Source organism: Triturus cristatus, chromosome 6 (assembly GCF_964204655.1).
Source record: "Triturus cristatus chromosome 6, aTriCri1.1, whole genome shotgun sequence".
NCBI lineage: Eukaryota > Metazoa > Chordata > Amphibia > Caudata > Salamandridae > Triturus > Triturus cristatus.
Window position 1 is genome coordinate 584174828 of NC_140589.1, and position 19298 is coordinate 584194125.

Sequence of the window (19298 nt, forward strand, 5' to 3'; positions counted from 1 at the left end):
TGGCGTTCAATAACTATCTAGACTTCATCAAGGACATGAAGCTGGAAGACCATCTCTTGTGGTGCCCGAAAGGAAAAATTGTGCAAAAAAGGACCCTTTCAAAACTACCTGTCGGACAGTCCCTTTACTGCAACTATGCCGGTCGTACGCTCATCCGACCGGCATTATAATTAGGGCCAAAGTATCAGTGGGGATTCTCCCACTTAGATTGGGTGGGGTTGCACGTAGCCTTTGTTTATTGAGAGTCCAGTTCAGAGATATATTTTAAGCAACATTGTTCTTTTTTTATCCTTCCCTTGTCAACACAGGCCCAGGCATTGCGATTGAGAGACTTTGTTTATTAACTTCTTGCTCTGCTCTGAACGTGGAAGATACTCTAGACCTCAGGACATCAGAGGTGCTGGGAATGTAGACAAGCATTTGCAATTCAATCGGTCTCGCCTTTGGGACCCTATATGTATTTAGCTATGCAGCACATTAGCCTGGGTGCTGAAACATCTACTGTTCTTTAACATGGAGGGAAAGTAAGCACCAAACTGCGTGACACGCCAGCTATGGGAACGCATGGAGGGAAATATTACCTTCAGCTGAAAATGGTGTAGTCCAAAGCTCTGTTTTTAATATAAAATCAGAGCCATCGGTGGTCCATATCACTGAAAATACAAGATTTGAATTTTTTTTCATTGTTTATGGGCGCTCATGGGAGACCATTTCTATGGACTGGAATCTAGAGAATGCTAAAGTGATTCTGGTATTTTACTGACCACTGCTGGTCGTTTTCTATCAAGAAAGTTAAATAGAGGCAGTTGCCAGAAATATTTTTTTTAAAAGAAGGTCTCTCAGCAGAAAGCAATTCTGGTATTTTACTGACCTCTACTGGTCGTTTTTTTATCAAGACAGTTAAATAGAGGCAGCTGAACAAGCAGAAAGAAATTCTGGTGTTTTACTGACCTCTACTGGTCTTTTTCTTTCAAGACAGTTAAATAGAGGCAGTTCAACAGTCCCTAAGCGGAAGCAGACAAGTCCTAGGGCTGATCTCCAGAGCCCACAAAGTATATACACATATAAGTATATACTAAAGTATATACAAGAGGTCTTGAATGCTCGACCTAAAAAATGAAATGGCTTCTTTCCTTTTAATGGCTCTACTTCAAACACCTACATCTGGTATTTCGAGGTTTCAAAACCCCCAGCCAGCCCTCAGTCACCTCCACATAGCCCTCAAAGAAAGACCATAATTTCACTATCAGAGGCACTTAGCAGCCTATCGGGCACACAGAGCTGGTCTTTAATACCCCATGGTACTTAACCTAGAGATCATTCACGTGTACTCAGCTGTGCCCAGAAGACCTTGGTCCAGATCACTAAACATTTTTGACACGCATATTACATGTCCTTGGTGGTAGCTAAGGTAGTGCTTTGTGCAAACGCATTTACCACTGTATCATTAAAGTAGATTTCCGTTTGTGGTAATGTGACAACAATATTTGTGCATATTTATTTTCTTGTGGTGGTATGTTCTTTCTGTTATATTTTTGTACAGTATTTTTGCATTGTGTTGTACTGTACTGTTTGTGGTGTTGCATTCATTTTTGACTGGTCGGCTATGTTGTGCCATGTTATGTTTATATGTTGTTATGTTGCTTTGTATTATGTTATTGTATTGTGCTCTGTAATTACCATAGAGATGCTGACAAATGCTGTTACACTTTCAGCCAGAAGCCACACTCTCTTTTAAAGTTCCTGTGACAAACATTTACCACTGTCTAAGGTGGTAAAATATTACTCCTTCAGCTATTCAACTGTTTAAGATACCCCAGTGCCCAAACGGTAGAAATGAGCTCCACTAGAACTTCTTGTGCTACGCCCCCTTCTGTCTGTATGTCGATGCCCCCTATCCAACTAGTGGACACCTCTGGCTCACCTCAAACACTCCGGACCAAATTCATAGAGACCGTCAGTATAGGCTGAGAGTCATTAAGGCCAATTAGTCACTAGACACCACACCAAGACATCAGTCCATGCTAAATCATCTCCAACCAGTCTTAGACACCTATTCAAATCCCTCAGAAACTCTCGCCATTCTTTCAGACACTGCAGTCATACCCACAGATCCTCTTAGCTGGTATTCTACCTACACAATACAGTACATACCCTGAATCTGATAGAGACTACTAGCTGCAGATTCCTTCACGTAGAATGATCCCCAGGCGCGAGGCTGGATCCGGAAACTTTTTGCCACAGCATCCCTGCGTGCCAGGGGCGGGGTGACATCACGTGACTCCGCCCAGGCGTCGTCCGCGTACGTGACATCTGCAAGGTCACATAAGACCCGCCCCGGCGCGCCCACATCAGTTTTTTCCTTTTCCACGTGCAACGCTGATCCGTTCCTTACTACGGGCATGTTTAGGGCCCCCTTTCTTCCATTCTTTTTGGTGGAACAGTGTGTGAATGCCTTCGGGCTTTAAAACTTGCACGTTTTGTGGGCGTCTTATGTCGGCGACGGACCCTCACCTCATTTGTATGTGGTGTTTGGGGGAGGATCATGGCACCACAGATTGTGCGGCGTGCCAAAAGTTGAAACCGAAGTCGCGGTGGGAGCGCCGAATGAAACTTCTCTCGGCGCGTCTCTCCAGGTCGACGTCCTCCCCTCGGTCTGCTTCGGCGAACAGCTTCAGGTCCGGCCGAGGTAGTCATCCTCGCCTTTCTCCGATGTGACATGAGCGTCGCTCCCCGGTGGGTAAGTGTTGCAGTTCCTCCCCGGGGGCTGGTTTCTGGCCTACCTGGGGCGTAGACTCTCCGCGGGTGATGCGGCCCCGCGTGTCGTCCTATCCACGTTTCCCGGTGTTGAGGCATCGAGAGTCCAGATGGAGACTTACGCGGCGGCTTTGCAGGCTTCACTATCGTCTCCTCCTCCTTCTCCTCCTGGGGCATTGGTGGAGCCCTCGCCATGAAAGGGCCTTCCGCGGCGCCGCCGGTGGCTCCGGCCCCGACTGGGTTGGATCCAGGCTTGGAGGATGTGATGCTGTTAGGGTGCGGCTCCTCTGGGGCGCCTCTTTCAGGCCACAGCGTCTCTGCCTCGCCGCAAACTCCCGCGGGGTCCCTGTGGTGTCGCGGGAGGTTGCCGGGGCTCGGGTCGCATCCCCGAGCCCCTCTTGGTCCCTTGGCAGGGTGACCCTGTCCAAGGAAGAGGTGACGCCGCTACTGTGCCGGCAGCAGCTGGACCGTGCGGAGCCACAGGGGTCGGTGGACTCTCCTCGTCCTGCCCCAGGTCGAGGCCGAGGGCGGACCCCTCGTCCCTCTCCGGGCCCCTCTCGTACCTCCCCATAGGTGGCTGCCTCGTTGGAGGGCGAGTCGGAGGTTGTATCGTCCCTGGCACCGCCACATGGGTTGCCGGGCGACCTTCGCCTACTTCTGGGCTGCGGCCGGCGGAGGGCTTCGGGCCCCTTCCCCGGGCCCGTCCCCTTCCCTCACGAAGGTGTTTGCCTCGGCGGGGATCAGGCCATCGTTGTCCCGGCGCCGCTCTGGGGCCAGTGCAGCTCCCGCTCTACTCCGGTCCCCGCTCCGGTCTCCGGTGCGAGGTGTCCTGCCTCAAGCAGCGGACTCTACGGCTCCGCTCAGGGGTCGTACTGTGGATTCGTCTTTGGACGCTCCTTCTCCGAAGGCAGGCTGCATATTGGTGTCGTCCTCCCCAGAGACTGGTTGCCGTGTGGTGTCCTTTTCACCGGCGTCGAAGGACGGCTCCCTGCCCTTCCTGAGGCAGAGGTGTTTGTCGGGAGAGTGGCAGGTCCCTCATTCTTCGGCTCCTCCTGACTTCCAGGTCTGGCCCTTGCCCGCCCTACGGATGCGGTTGCGGCCTTCGCTCACGCGGTGTCCACGGCTGTGGGCATCCTACGCATGGGTGACTCGGTGGCTCACTTTCCAGCGGACCATATGTCGGAGGTCCTCCACCAGGGTTCTGGTGGGAGGGAAATCTTGCTTCCCTTTGAAGGTTCGCTCCTTTCTGTCTTGACGGGGGCTTGGAGGCATCCTGCATCCGGGAACCCGGTGCCTCAGCATCTTCTGCATCGGCACTTTCAGACGCCGCATGACCCGGCGTGTCTGTCCCTTCACCCCTCAACCGCCAGCCCCCTTTTGCGGACTGCTTTTTCCTCCCTGCCGCCACTGTTGGCTCCGCCGTCCCGAGAGGCCCGCTGGCTGGACACTTGGGGACGCAACATTTTCGCCTCAACCAGTGCGGCCCTGCGGGCCCTTAACACCTTGTGTGTGCTGGCTAGGGCCTCCTCCTGTTTGTGGGACTCGGCTGAGTCTCTGGGGTCTGCAGCGTCCCAGGAGTCTGCTCAGGTGGATTTGCGGCATCATGCATTGGATGGCCGGGAGCTTGCGGCGTTTATTCTCCGCTCCGCTCTGGACGTCTCTGAGGCGCTGGGCGGGGCCATGACTTCCTCAGTCGCTCTCCGTTGCCATACTTGGCTTCGGGACGGCGTCTTCCCCGAAAATATTTGGGAGAGGCTCATTGATCTCCCATTTGATGGCAGTCTGTTGTTCCATGCCCCGGCCGACTCCGCCATCAAGAGGTTCTTGGCAGGGCTCCGTCCTCGTCCTCCGTCTTGTCCTCCTCCTCCGTCCCCTCCTCAGTGACTTCTGAGTTGGGTTGCTTCTGGGCCTTCTTAGTCCGGCTGTTATGGTTGTGGAGTATGTTTTTCTGGCCGTTTACGTCCTTCCTTGGGACTTTGGCATTGTTGGCTGCTGGACGGCCCTTTTGTTGTTGTGTGTGAGTTCTGCAGGAGTTGTTGCGCAGACTTGGCCCTGAGATTGGGCCTTCTGCTTTGCTTGGGCTACTGTCAAGCCTGCAGCGGGGGTGCTTTTTTTTTTCCTGTGTTTCATTTGTTTCTTCCTCTGCTGCGGAAGTTCTTCCAAAGAGGGTTCCCATATCTTGGGACTTCACGTGCCCTATGTGGGGTAATGGTAGCTGTCATATGGCTTGCACTCTGCTGGAGGGTTCTGGTCGATTTCAGGTACCTGTTCTCCATGGTGTTTACGTAGGTTGCTTTTGCTTCCTGAGGTCGTGTGCGCGGCCACTCGTGGCGGTGGCCCAAGCCTCTCCTCCTCTCCCTGCTCCCGTTCCGCGGTCTGGGATGTCCCTGTGTTCTCCCTTGCCAGGCGTCGCCTACTCGCCTTTCCTGGGGCCTCGGGCTGTTCTTCTTGCTTCTGGCCTTGACTGCCGGCATTGTTCTGGCTGGCAGGCTGCTTTTCATCTGGAGTGGGCTCACCTTCTTCTTCCTAGTTTCCTTGGGCCCTCTAGGCTTCTTCTTCTTCTTCTTCTTCTTCTTCTTCCGTCTTCCTGTCTTGGCATTCGGCAGAAGCTATGTTGCGTTGTGGGGGAGTGTGGTGCTTTGGCCTCTCAGTCCTTTCCCTTGGTTCCTCTGCTGTGAGTGTACAAGCCTCTTCAGCCTTCTTTCCCTCCTACATCCCCTTGGGGCCGGTGGGGTTCTGCTTGTGGGTGTTCCCTTGGCCTGGCAGGGGCGAGGTTCTACCTGGTCCACAGATCTTGTCCCCTGTGGGGGCCCTCTGTTCTGCATTGGCTGGTGGGGTCCTTTCGCAGACCCTCCTTCCCAGGGGTATTGCTTAGGGTATCTATTCTACGTGAAGGAATCTGCGGTTAGAAGTCTCTATCAGATGTACGAGTTCCTTGCCTTCGGTAATGATGTATCTGGTAGAGATGATTCTAGCCGCAGATTCCTTCACGGCCTGCCCTTCCTCCCCTATTCTGCGAGGACCCTTGGGTTGGTCTTCGGTGCTCGCCTCCCTGTGGGGGGCTGTGTCTCCTGTGAGTGCCTCCCTTGTTCTTGGCGGGTGGCTCCGTCTGGGGGCGGTTCATTCTTCCTTTGGGGGATGGGGTTCCGGTGCACCGGTGCCCTGCTGCTCCGAGGTTTGGGGGGGATTGCTTCTATCCTTGTCCTCCCTCCCCTCCCTTCCTTCCATTGATATCCTCTGGTTTGAGGGTCCTCTGGCCATGTCTTGCCCTTGTCCTTGTGGGTGGTTGCCCTCTAGGTTGGGGTGGCTTGGAAGTTTGTTGTCCCTGTCTGTCTTGGGACTGGTCCCATTCCTTGCTCAGGATGAGGGAGGGGGGGGTGGGGTTGCCTACGTGTGCCATGACTTTTACGTATGCTCTTGCCTCCGGGGCACGGGGATGGGAGGTTGTCTGTGCTGGCAGGGTGACTGTGCAGGTTCCTGCTTCTTCTTTCTTCTTTCCCTGCCCTTGGGTTCTGCGATGTTGGCACTACTCTGGTGGTGTTGTTTTTTCACTGTTTCTTTCCAGTTTTTCTGCTCTTTGTACTCTGTTCCCATGCTTTCACCGTTTTTTATCTGGTGATTCCGCGTTGTGGTGCGAAAAAGTTCTCCGAAGAAAACTGATGTGGGTATGCCGGGGCAGGTCTTATGTGACCTCGCTGACGTCTCGTACGCGGACGACGTCTGGGCAGAGTCGCGTGATGTCGCCCCGCCCCCGGCGCGCAGGGATGCTGTGGCAAAATGTTTCCGGATCCAGTCTCATGCCTGGGGATAATTCTACGTGAAAGAATCTGCGGCTAGAATCGTATCTACCAAATACATCGTTACCGAAGGTAAGTAACTCGTACTTCAACGCTCTGACCACCTTTAGCCTCCCCAGATGGTCCTTGCTCAATAACAGAGACCCTCAATCTGCCTTCAGGTACCTTCAACTGGTCTTCAGATAACTTTTGGAGCTTACTGGCCTGTCTTTAGACACCTCTAGTTGGCCCTTACTGACCCTTTGCGTAGCACCAGGGACTTCCACCTTGCCTTCACTTATCCACAGAGGTCACTTAAATACCACTTTAGTCACACTGTGGTATCTGTTCCTTACAGGTAAGACATTTCAGAGACAAGACTCAGTCACTGAGAAGTAGAGAGAAGAAAAGGAAGACAAAGAGAGAAAACAAATCTGTGAAACTGAAATCTCTTGACATATATGAAGCCGAATGCAACCAACAACTCTCTAATACCACCTATTACCGACCCATTGAAGAAGACCCTACACCCCGACTCACCTCTAAGATCAGGATACTAGTCAACGAAGCCGTTGGAGAAGACTGGATTACAACGCAGGAAGCAGAGTTCCTATGTAATACCAACCCGAGGACTCCTTACTATTACACCTTACCCAAGAACCATAAAGGTGTCAACCCCCCCCCTGGAAGACCCATAGTATCGGGTATCGACTCCCTCCTTGAACCACTCAGCAAATTCTGTGACTTTTACCTTCGACCGATTGTGACCAAGACTCCCACGTACATCAGGGACACTACCGAACTACTGAACATCATTGAACAATATGAGAACCCTGGCGCCATCACCCTCTTAGCCACCTTAGATGTAGAGGCCCTGTACACGAACATTCCACATTCCACAAGAAGCGACTCTAGAAGTTATGGAAGCCATGCTACGGAGAGTAAACCCATGGAGCCACAAGACACCCATCTCTTTCATCTGTGACCTAGCATCCCTGGCTTTGAAAGAAAATTTCTTCGCTTTCAAGAATCAGCTTTATCACCAGACCCAAGGCACCAGCATGGGGAGTACATTTGCGCCGAGTCTGGCATGTATGTACATGGCCAATTTTGAAGAACAATTCATCCTGACTGATAGCAATCCATACAAAGAGAATATCATGACCTGGCATCGATACATCGACGACGTCCTACTCATTTGGACAGGAGATGTGGACCTCTGTGATTCTTTCTTCAATTGGCTTAACACACTTGATCCCTTTCTTAAATTCACTGGTTTTAGCTCAGAAGACAACATACCATTTCTTGATCTTCTTATTTCCCTACACAACGGTACTCTATTTACCACCAACTATCGCAAACCTACAGATAGGAACAGTCTCCTACTATATGAAAGTCATCATCCTAAGGCACTAAGAGATAACCTTCCGGTGGGACAGTTCCTACGATTGAGACGGAATTGCAATACTACCTGTGAATATGAGGCACAATCTGCTATCCTCTCACGCAATCTTAAGGACCGCCATTACCCGGTAAAAACTATCAATAGAGCACAGAAAAGAGCTAGAAATAACCATAGAGAATCTCTACTAGAGGTTAAAGACAAAAAAGAGAATACAACCCTCACCTGTGTCACAACATTTACACCCAATTCCAATAACATTAAAAAACCAATCAAAAAACATTGGAATATACTGACTACAGGCACTTTTGAACCTGGCCCAGTACCACTCTTCGCCTTCAAGAGAACCCAGAATCTAAAAGATCTTCTTGTCCATACACGACCCAGACACACCATGAGTATTCAACCCACATTATGGTCCCTACCACCTATCGTAGGCCACTACCCCTGTGGGACATGCTCCATCTGCCCCCTGACTACCCAATCTAAGAGTCTAGACTGAGGACTCACAAGACCTTGGGTACAAAAACGGCACACAAATTGCAACACAAAAAATTGTGTTTACCTTATCACGTGTCCTTGCGATAAACACTATGTGGGGATGACCACCCGACCGATTAAGATCCGCATCGGGGAACACAAGAGTACAATAAGGTGTAAAAAAATAAATACTAAACTTCAAAATCATTTCCTAGAGAAAGAACACACTATGACTGACTTGAAGTGGACCATCATAGAGTCCAATCCCAACTGGACCAACACCACTTTGTTCAGACAAGAACAACTTTGGGTTTTTCGTCTGAAAAGTCTAGGACTGAACGATGATATACCTTGGTCTGAACTTGTGACCTGCTCCACACACCATTGTCACCAAAAGGAAGAAAAACAACCTTTTTCTCCCAGAATCATTAACTTTCTTGTCAGGACTCATTTCAATACAAAATGGCTCTTTTACATCCAGACCCTTCAGGCGTCTCGGACAATAGCTGCAACACCAGCCTATCATACAGCGTATATCATTGTTGTAGATGAAACCATTAGATGTACATGGCTCTGCTCTGTCCGAGACACACTTGTCAATTGAGTCTCCTAACCATCACTCACATCGAGCAAAGCAGTTCTGACAACAGCCTACACACCTCCCTTACGCATCCCTCTGAAATTGAGTTGTACCTTTGATCTTACCAGTCATTTTGCATCTCACTCACTGTTCTGAGAGTATGTAAACATGTCTGCCCCCATCTCGACAACGATACTCTCTGTCAGTTTTACATTAAGGACGCTACATTGACTACTTCCCTCTCTTTTTGCTTGAAATAAGCACGGATATTGCACACATACATATCAAATTGCTCGATATGATTTCTATGTCCTTAGAGGCATTTTTTGACAATACGGAAGATATTTCGTCTTCACGTACACTCATCATTCTTTCACCCCAATCCAAGATGGCCACCACTTTCTATGTTTCCGTTTTCATCTCCCAGGCAACAGCGTCACGTACCGTGTAGACACGCCCCCACCTGTATCATCTCCCGCCAAGCTTCGCTGTATTTAACTGCAACAAAGCCCGGAACAAACACTCCGCAGTTCGTGTTCCGGCTGGGCAGGTTAATAGACTTGATACGGGTGGTCCCAAGCAAGTACTACTCCGCTGCTCTTACGTCCCAGGCTCTGCAAGGTATGTGTTCGATCTCACAATCACACGATCATTGTGCTTTAACTTTACAGAGAACCACCCCCACTGCCGGACGAACGTGTGAGGGGGCACTTCTCTTTCCTCCTGGGTATCTAATTTCAATTTTACTTGTTTTTATTTATTTTGTACTCAATCTATGTTATGGGCTCAATTGATTTTAAACTTGAGCCGCATGCCAATGCTTTGAGAGGCATCAATCCCCTCACCGAACTTAGCACCGCACTGCATGATTGAACAAAAAAACAATTTATTTACTTACGTCAACCATCACCGTGGCCCAGTTAACCACGACTACTGGGTGATAAACAATTCTGCAACAACCAGTCTCCGCCACCATACGCACTGGTTCACTGGTGCGAGTACTCACGTGTGTTCTAAGGATGAAAAGTTCACCTCTGTCTGTGGTCGTCATTTGACTAATATTGCACTACACGACAGGATGTACCTTTATAGATCTCTCTTTACTCGAGGTACAATGTGAACTATGACATTGTTTTTACAATCTCTGTTTCTGTGTGTGTCCCCTTTTCTTTTCCCCCCCCCTTTTTTTCTCCCTTTTGTCTCCACAGGTCAAGGCTGGGACACACCACGTGGAGTCCCCTGCTGCATAATTTGCATGCAAAGAAACCTGACTAAAGTACTTTAGGGATTAAGAGTGTTTAACTCTCTTCCTTACACCACCTTCCTCACCTTTTGGTCCTGAAGAAGCGCAAAGGGATCCACTAGGGACCCGCTGAAGGCGCGAAACATGTTGACCAGTGCACATTTTCTTTACACACGGTCCTAGGAACAGCGGAGTAATACCCCGACCTCTATGCCATCTATCAATAGAGAGAGTCCCTAGGCCCTGTTCTGTTATTATATTTTTATCCTTACCCTCGGACTGACAAATAAAACTACCTTTACAGTTCCGAAGGGTATTTTAAGACATAACCACTCACACCACTACCACATTCCCTTTTTCTGAGGCCCACACACCCACATGCACAACTGCGGCGTTCCTACAAAAAGATCTCCGATAAAGAGCCCTCTTGCGGGGCCCGTGGGGGACTGCAGCGCCACCCCCACGAGGAGCAACGCCCTATGATGAAGCATAACACTCACAAGGGTGTGTGAGGGCACTACATTTCAGTAGGAGAGATCCCCTAGGGGGGAAGCACCTCAGTTTCAGAGATTTGTTTTCTCTCTTTGTCTTCCTTTTCTTCTCTCTACTTCTCAGTGACTGAGTCTTGTCTCTGAACTTTCTTACCTGTAAGGAACAGATACCACAGTGTGACTAAACGTTCATTTTTGGGAGTATTAGTTCTGGACCTCATTTTTATTCCTCACCCACTCTCAGTCCCTCCTTCTCCATTTTGTTCATGATTACTTAAATACCACTGCTATATACCCATAAACTCTTGGTGCCCCACAGAAACTTCCAGCATGCCCTTATATGAACTCCAGCATACTCTTGAGAGAAGATACGTCTGCCCTTTCGCCACTGCCAGCTGATTCTTTCACACGCCTCCCAAGCAATTAGAGATTTTACTTGGCCTCTAGACATATCTAGCAGGCTCTCAAAGAGATTGAGAGCCTGCTAGATGTGTCTAGAGGTCAAGTGCAACAGCTGCTTCCCCTTAGTGAGGTGGGGAGGAGGCTTCAAGGCTTGGGAGGGTGATGGATTGACTCAGATGGAGTCATCATCTTTGGCAGGAAAGCAGGGTGAAAAAAGAAGTAAAGGAGAGACATGAACTGAGAGCTTGCAACTCGCCAACGTCTCTCCTGAACTAGCTGAAGTGATAGCCACTAAAAACAATCTTCAGAGTTAAAATTCTTAAGGGAAAACTATGCAGGGGCTCAATTGGGGTCTTTATGAAGCTGTTATCCTGCCCCTTACGTTACTTTGTTTGGCCCAGCTGTCCCTCAGCCTACTTTGAGACACCAACACCCTATGTTCAAATTACCTACTTGTGCTCTTGGACGCTTGGTTTCCCTTCAGATAACTCCGCCATCCCTTAGAGTCCGAGCGATTGCTCTCAGAGTCACATAGACCTTCCCCTACCCTCAGCTAATCTCTAATTGCTCCCAGTCAGAGACCGTTGGTGTGCCCTCAGATATTTCCTTCACATCCTCAAGAAACCCAGAGCTTGCACTTAGCCACCCCCAGCTAGATCCAACACTCCCAAGGCCAGCCCTTAGAGACCCTGAGTGTGATTTCAGACACCTCCAACATGCCCTCACAAGACCTTCTTTAACTTTGAAAGACCATCAGCATGACCTCAGAGCTCACCTCCAGACACACCCAGCTGCCCTTCAGAGACAGGGGAGGTGTAGGGGAGTTTGTCCTCCTGCTAGCTCGAGCTACTATCCTGATTTCTATTTGAGTGGGATCAGACCGCACGTTTTCAGTCTGCTGAGTTGTCTTAATATTTTATTCTCCTCGCTTAAACGTGCACAACAAATGGCCAGTATCCCAGACCCGTGGTGACTTTCACTGGACACTAATTTTGAATGTAATGTGTTAATTAATGGAGCCATTACACAAGTAATCTTCAGTTACAACCATGCTGAGAAGTAGGTATCCACAATATGATCTAATTGCCTGAGCTATGAGCGAGCTGCTGTTGTGCTTGCAGGATCCATGACATGATATTTTTGTATATAAATCATACAATAGTTTTGAATATTCATGTATTTTGAGAACGTATTCTGTTTTAATTTATCAAATAAGCAGAATTTTCGCAGAAGCAAATATATTTCACAATGCTTACACTTAGTTTTTGTGTCTTAAGCAAGTCGCTTTGACCCTGTGGGACCAGTTGGGCGACGGGACACCTCAGCACCATCAGCGAAGCGTGGAGCTGTTCTTCCAGCTGCACAATCTTGTTCCCTCTTCCAGCATCTGTGAAGATGTCATCAGCCAGCAGTTGACGCACAGAGATAAAGTAAGCAAGTGATTTCAGTTTCCTTTTTCAGTTACGTTCCTTACTATTAATTTATATTAATCATGGCCAGTGGGCGCAAATAAAAGAACTTGTTTTAAATACTGGGGGTTTGTGTTGTGTCCGTCCACTCAACGGGAATGTCATTTCATATTCGGTAGCTCTTTTTAAACCCCTCCTCCCCAAGCATCCCATTGGCAACACACACTGCAAACCCCTGTCGCATTCTGGGAACTCTCTGAACATCAGTCTTACTGCGACCTTTGTCCTCAGCTCAGTGCTTCGCGTGGCCTCCATTATAATAGCGTCACATGGGCAAGCGGTTGTGCGACGTGCTACCACCAAGCACACTCCTTGGTTCCTAAGTAGCCCATTCCCAAAGGATTTCTGATATTAAAATCTCATTCCCCAGGCCCTGCTTTGAAAAGAAAGGTACATTTGCAGTAGGAGATGCGGTCCACATTCCTATGCTAGAACTTTGCCTGTGTGTGTGCCTGTGTTGGACTGGCTTATAGGCAATCAGGCAGTGCCCGAAGGGATGGTCTGGCAGGTCCATGTGTGGGTCCGTTTTTTGGCTACCTATGGGCTTGTTTTATGGTCTGCTGGGCCCGTTTGTACGGTAGATTTCTCAGATATTCAAAAAAACAATGCCTGCAGCAAGCCCAAATCCATGCAGTATTCCATCCCTTCGCAAAACACTTATAGTTATACAGTGTGTCTGTACATGTTCAAAACCGAACCAATGTGCCAACAAGGAACACTTTTTTCGCTTTCTAGTTTTCCAATAGGTGCCCGGGTCTATTTTCTGTCCCAGTCTGACCCTGTTAAACTCAACACAATGTAGAAAACAAAATCGTTTTAGTGTGGCTAACTATCCCTGCCTCCTTATGGACTGCTTCAGCATCCTTTTGATGAGGGTGACCAAAATGCAGTGAATTAATAGATTTTCTTCAGCTTTCCCCGCTGTTGAGTAGGGTAAATCCATAGTACAACCTCTGTCTTTGTTTCGTGATGAGTTCCAGGTTTTGCTTATTTTTTTTAGATTCTTGTTAGTCTCTCTCTGTCTTTTTTTCTCTTTATTAAGACATTCTCTTCCATATTTTTACAACGCAGGTCTATGGTAATACTTGTTCTTTCTAATTTAAAGTATGCTTTTTATTACACTCTACAGTCTCTATAATGCCACAGGATAATTTTTCTCACGTAATGGTATCTCTAGGAGGTATATATCCGAGTTACAAACAAGCATTGGCAAAGCCAGGAGGTCTGCCGTTGTCGCTAGCCTTTTAGCTTTGCGGGTCATGTTTTTTTCCAAGGTAGATTTAGTGAAACGTTTTTTTTTTTGGGTCACCTGGTGGGCCTTCATTAATCTAAAAAAATTGGGTGAAAGCAAAAATATTATTTTGTCAGCAAAAAGCATACATTTCGTTAGTAGTCCCTGGTACCGAAGATAACTACTTTGTGTGTGGATGTAATCCTTGTGAAAGGGCAGCATGCCGTAACTCACAGTGAAGTCAGCCAATGACTGAAAGGAACTGACTTGTTGCTCCATGATGCTTGCTGGAGTGGGTGAAAGTAAAATGTGAATGACAGAATAAAAGGCTAATGGATGGAGTCTGGCTGAAAAGCCCTATGGCAAACTATGATTCACACATAATTTTAGTAAAATCAAAAGGTCTTGAATAACACCAGACCTTAATTATTATTTTTTTTTTTTTAAAAAGCCAACTGATTTGCCTAGGCTTCCAGTCTCTTTGCTAAAGCTTTTTTGTTATGCCTTTGTAAATCCTTATTAGAAATAGATGTGAGGCGTTAAAAATATAGCTAAAAAGGGAGGGTTGCAAAGACAGAAAGAGAGGGTTGTATAGATGGGTAGTCAGCCAGATAGATATGTTGGTAGATAGATAGATAGATAGATAGATAGATAGATAGATAGATAGACAGACAGACAGACAGACAGACAGTCAGTCAGACAGACAGACAGACAGACAGACAGTCAGTCAGTCAGACAAACAGGCAGTCAGGTAATTAGATAGGCAGACACATATGGTTGCAAAGATAGATAGATAAGTAAGTTGGTGAAGAAATAAAGGATGCGCAGGAGCATTACCATTTTAGCTATGTTAGGGAGAGATGTCCAGAAGGGGAATTGGGACCATAAAGAGGTGATTGCCTTCTGGAGGTTTCCGTCCAGAAGGTCTTGCTGGGTTCTATACACTTGGATTCCCAAGTGCCACGCTGTATATTGTAGGGGCCTGAGATATGTGCTCCTGTGTGGGCTGGTGCAGTTGGGGAGGTATATAGTAGCTTGACCTAGTGAGTAAACCCTTGGGGGATCACCATATCGTTTGAGGGCAGCTAGCATGTCTTCCCAGCTCAGAGTATCGAAGGCCTGGTGAAGATCTAATGAGAGGCACCCTGCTCTTGGGAACGTGTCAGGAGATGCACACATTGCTTGATAAAGTCTGTGTATATTCAGTGATGTATTTCTGCCGGATACAAAGCCACATTGATCCATGTGCACGAGTTTCAGGAGGAAAGGAAGCAGATGGCAGGCCAGCACTTTGCTTACTATTTTGTACTCCGTGTTTAATAGTGACAGGAGCCTGTATGCAGTAATGTCCACACAATTCCTGCAAGGTTTCGGTAGTGAAGTCACCAGTGCTTGTGCCATAGTAGAGGGTATTACCCCCATCCAGGGAAGCATGGTACAGGCACTCCAGCCGGGGCACCAAGCATGTGGCGAAGGCGACATAAAACTCCACAGGTAGGCCATCCATTCCTTGGGGTTTGTTGCGAGGAAGGTCTGAAATGGCTTACTGAATCTCAGTCGCGGTGATCGGCGACCCGAGTGCTGGCCCATCTGTCACTGTCACCTGTGGCAGCTGGACAGCATCTAAGAAATAATTTATCGCCTGAGCCTCAACCATGTTGAGGGGGCCATGTATAGGTGTTCGTAATACTCCTGGAAAGCCTTGTTCACTCCTTTTTGTGTGTCAACATGAGTAGGCAATGGAGTAGTAATTTCAAGTATGGGCATTGAAGGGGGCATCTCTAATTATACGAGCAAACATGGAACCCGATCTGTCTGCTTCTACATGTATCTTCCTAGAATATATACGCGATAATCCACCACCCGGTGACGCTCTAGCAGATCTGCGTACTCGACGCATGCATCCTGCAGCTCAGTTAGTCGTTCCGCTTTAGCAGCTGCATCCCATGTTTAGCTGCTCTATTATGACTCTAGGCATCTACCTTGGAAGGCTGCAGTGGCAACGATCAGCTTGTGAGTGAGAAATTCAACATATAGCTTTATGCTGTTTTTCCTGCTGCAAGAGTAGCATTAGAAGAGATCACTTTGAAGGTACCCAGCGCAAAAACACCACAGGTTTATACTCAGGGGACTTTGTAGCCTCGCATAAACCAAGTTATTTTCCCCCAGTCTTTTTTTTTAATCCACAGTCCCCCATGGAGAGAATGCTGCGGAATCTAGATGGTAAGAGAGCTTTAATATTTTGCCTGGACAAGACCACATATTTCAAATTTTCATATCTTCTTTATGTGGCATAGGGCCAGATGTACGACTCGCCAATTAGCAAGTCGCATATTGCGCAGCATTTGCGACTCACTAATTGGGATGCACAACAGTGTCTGAGACACTGTTTGCGATTCCCAATGGGGTCGCAAATTGCATGCCTCATGGCAGGCACTCCCAGGGATGGTGGCCTGCTGTGGTCAGCAGACCTCCATGTCTGGGACTGCTTTTAAATATAGGAGTTTTTTTTAAATGCAGCCTGTTTTCTTAAAGGAAAACGGGATGCATTTAAAAAATAAAAATGATTCTTTTCAGTTTCATTTTTCAAGGGCAGGCAGTGCCCTTAAAAAATATTTACGCATGCATTCACAAAGGGAAAGGGGTCCCCTGGGGACCCATTCGCGAGTGCTTTACCACTCTTCTGAGAAGGGTGGTAATCTGCAAGTGTTTTGCGACCGTAATTGTGGTTGCAAAACATTCTTACATAGCTGAAGGAGTTGCTATTAGGATAGGACGCCCTTGGAACGCCCCTTCCTAATAGCGAGTCGCTAATCGTATCTTGCGAGTCGCAAATTGATTTGCAACTCACAAAATAGGATTAGTACGTCGGCCACAGGTTTTTTGCTGGCGCAAACAGGTCTAAAACCCATTTGGGCCCCCAAAAAACCTTTTTACATCTGGACCATAATCATTTGCAAGAGGAACCTCTGTCTCTAAACAAAACATATTCAAATTGATCGTGGTCTTTTTGTCAGAGGTCTAACTAAAAGGAATTCACTGCTTCTACAAAAGTCTGCACTTTAATAAGCAAAGAGCACGGTGGGTTCTGCAAACCTTGTTTGGCAGCTTTCTGCTCGCTTGTATTTTATGGCCAGCTATTTGGAAGTCTTTGTATGTTTTATATGCATTACACCCTTGCAAGAGAGGCCAGGGCTGATGTATATATGGAGCAGACTTCACTATGTAACTTTTCACACAACAAATCTTTCACAAATAGTTTCCTTTTTAATTTATTTTTTTTCTACATTTGTTTATTGGTATTTCAAAGCCATACAATAGTCCATATAATCACAGAGTGATGTAGAACAGCGAGGCTTGCAATAACAAAAAGAACCAAAACAGTTGGTAGGAGAATGGGGGAAGCAATGCAGACATCCTCGCAAGCTCTAACCTGGCATCACGTTTTAGCAGAAATATGAGGACAATCAGCAGCACCATGAATATAGGTACAGTTTCCCATATATTTTCGTAACATGATAGTGTATCCAGTTGTGGCATATACAGTATGAGCCACGATCAACAGCAGGTAGCATTTATCATGAAAAAAGATAGTAGACAGGACAGGACTGTGGACCCTATGGGCATTGTATTTGCGAGTCAGGGTGGATCACATGGTGTTTTAGGCAAATTGGAAGTGCCCAAGTCTCTCTGCCTTAACCAGGCCAGAAATGGAGCCTATATGTCTTTAGGTATGGATGTGAGGGGCATTAGCTCCCAGTAAGTGGACAATTGTTCTCTTCCAGGGGATCCTTATCAAAGTCATAAGCACTGAATATTGCCGGCCATGTGCGGGGACCCACAAAACTGGCACCGTGCCTTTAAGGCAGCCATGACTCCCAGCTTCCCATCATGCCTCAGGGGTGACAGTTAGGTCAGTTGTTCTTTCCGGCTCCTTCAGACAGGACCCTGGATTCACAGCTCTTCCTTTTTTTACTTTTCTATCAAAAATTGTCTAATTCTTTTGTGGATTTTTTGCTTTCACTCGACGTCTTTTGGCTTTAGAGTGAAGGTTAAACCTTTTTGGAGTTCCAGAAAAGGTTTTTTTTTGTCAAAAATGCATTCCTTATTTGATCCGTGCCCTGCCTGTGGCAAAAAGAAGGCTAGATCAGATACACACTCTGTGTGTGTATACTCTGCCTCCCTGATTCTCACTCTTCTGCCACCTGTCATCACTGCAAGAAGTTGTCGAGAAGAACCATCAAGGACAGGGAGAGAATTCGACTATATGGCCTCTCTGAAAGAGGTAAGTCTCCAGTGAGGCAACATAAAAAAAGAACACGGTCGACATCGAGAGGCAAGGTCCCGACCTGTTCTCCTTCGGCATCGGGATCAGCGTCAAAGCTACCGGCGACGAAGCAGCAGTCGTTGTCGAAGACTACGGTGGTGCAGGCGCATCACACTTCTACGAAGTCGAAGACGGCGCTCTCAATGTCGACAAAGGTAAAGGGCCCTCCGTTGTCGTTTACCAGGCGACGTTCAACGTTGAGGAGCAAATCTCCGTCGACGCTGGCTAGGAAGTCGACGTCGAGACAGATCACTCCGTCCTCTCCACCTCGACAGCCATCAATGTTGAGGTACAAGTCTCCGTCGAGATCGGTGCAAAGATCTTCGACGTCGAGACACAAGAGTCCATCACTGACGTCGATGCAGAAGTCTCCGTCGACATCAGCACCCCAGAGGTCGACGCCATCCACCCTCAATCCCTCCTGTTCCATCATCGTGCCCACAGATGAAGATATTGCAGAGGGAAGTTGCCACCATTCTGCGAAGATCAGCCATCGAGAAGGTGCCAATATCACAGCGAGATCGAGGGGTCTACTCAAGATACTTCTTGGTAAATAAGAAGGGTAAAAAATCAGAATACAGACCCATTCTGGATCTGCAAACACACATCAAGTCAATCAAAAAGGAGAACTTTTGCATGTTGGCTCTCCGTCAAATATATCCACATCTAAGACAGGGAGATTGGATGTGTTCGCTGGATCTGAAAGATGCCTACTTGCATGTTCCGGCCAGTCAACATAACAGGCAATATCTGAGATTCCTGGTGGGATCGTTCCACTACCAATTCAAAGTGCTCCACTTCGGGTTGAAGTCAGCTCCCCGAGTGTTCACGAAGTGCATGGCAGTGGTGGCAGCCACACTAAGTCGCAGAGGCATCTTCGGGTACCCTTACCTGGACGACTGGATGTTGAAGGGTCCCTCCCCCCACAGCGTGAAGAATCATTTCCTGCAATGCCTAGAGTTTTGTCACCAGCTGGGCCTTCATGTGAATTTCGAAAAATCAACTCCGCAACCCACACAGAGAATCCATTATCTGGGAATGCTGGTAAACTCCGAGGTAGGAAACGTGTTTCCTTCGGAGGAGAGACGGGTATCCATCACACAGAAAGGCAGACAAATTTTGGACAGCAAAATGCTGTCA

General features: G+C 47.8%; 1 protein-coding gene across 3 annotated transcripts in view; it reads left to right on the plus strand.

Annotated features, from left to right (window-relative positions):
- Positions 1-19298, plus strand: part of DOP1A (DOP1 leucine zipper like protein A) — a 1047530-nt gene that overhangs the window by 502903 nt on the left and 525329 nt on the right. For all 3 annotated transcript variants that reach the window (XR_014963003.1, XM_085611023.1, XM_085611022.1), the window contains one exon: positions 12409-12561. Coding sequence is in view for 2 of the 3 variants with exons in the window: in XM_085611023.1 (XP_085467149.1) it covers positions 12409-12561 (153 nt within the window). In the remaining variant the exon portion in view is untranslated. The remainder of the gene's footprint in view (positions 1-12408; positions 12562-19298) is intronic.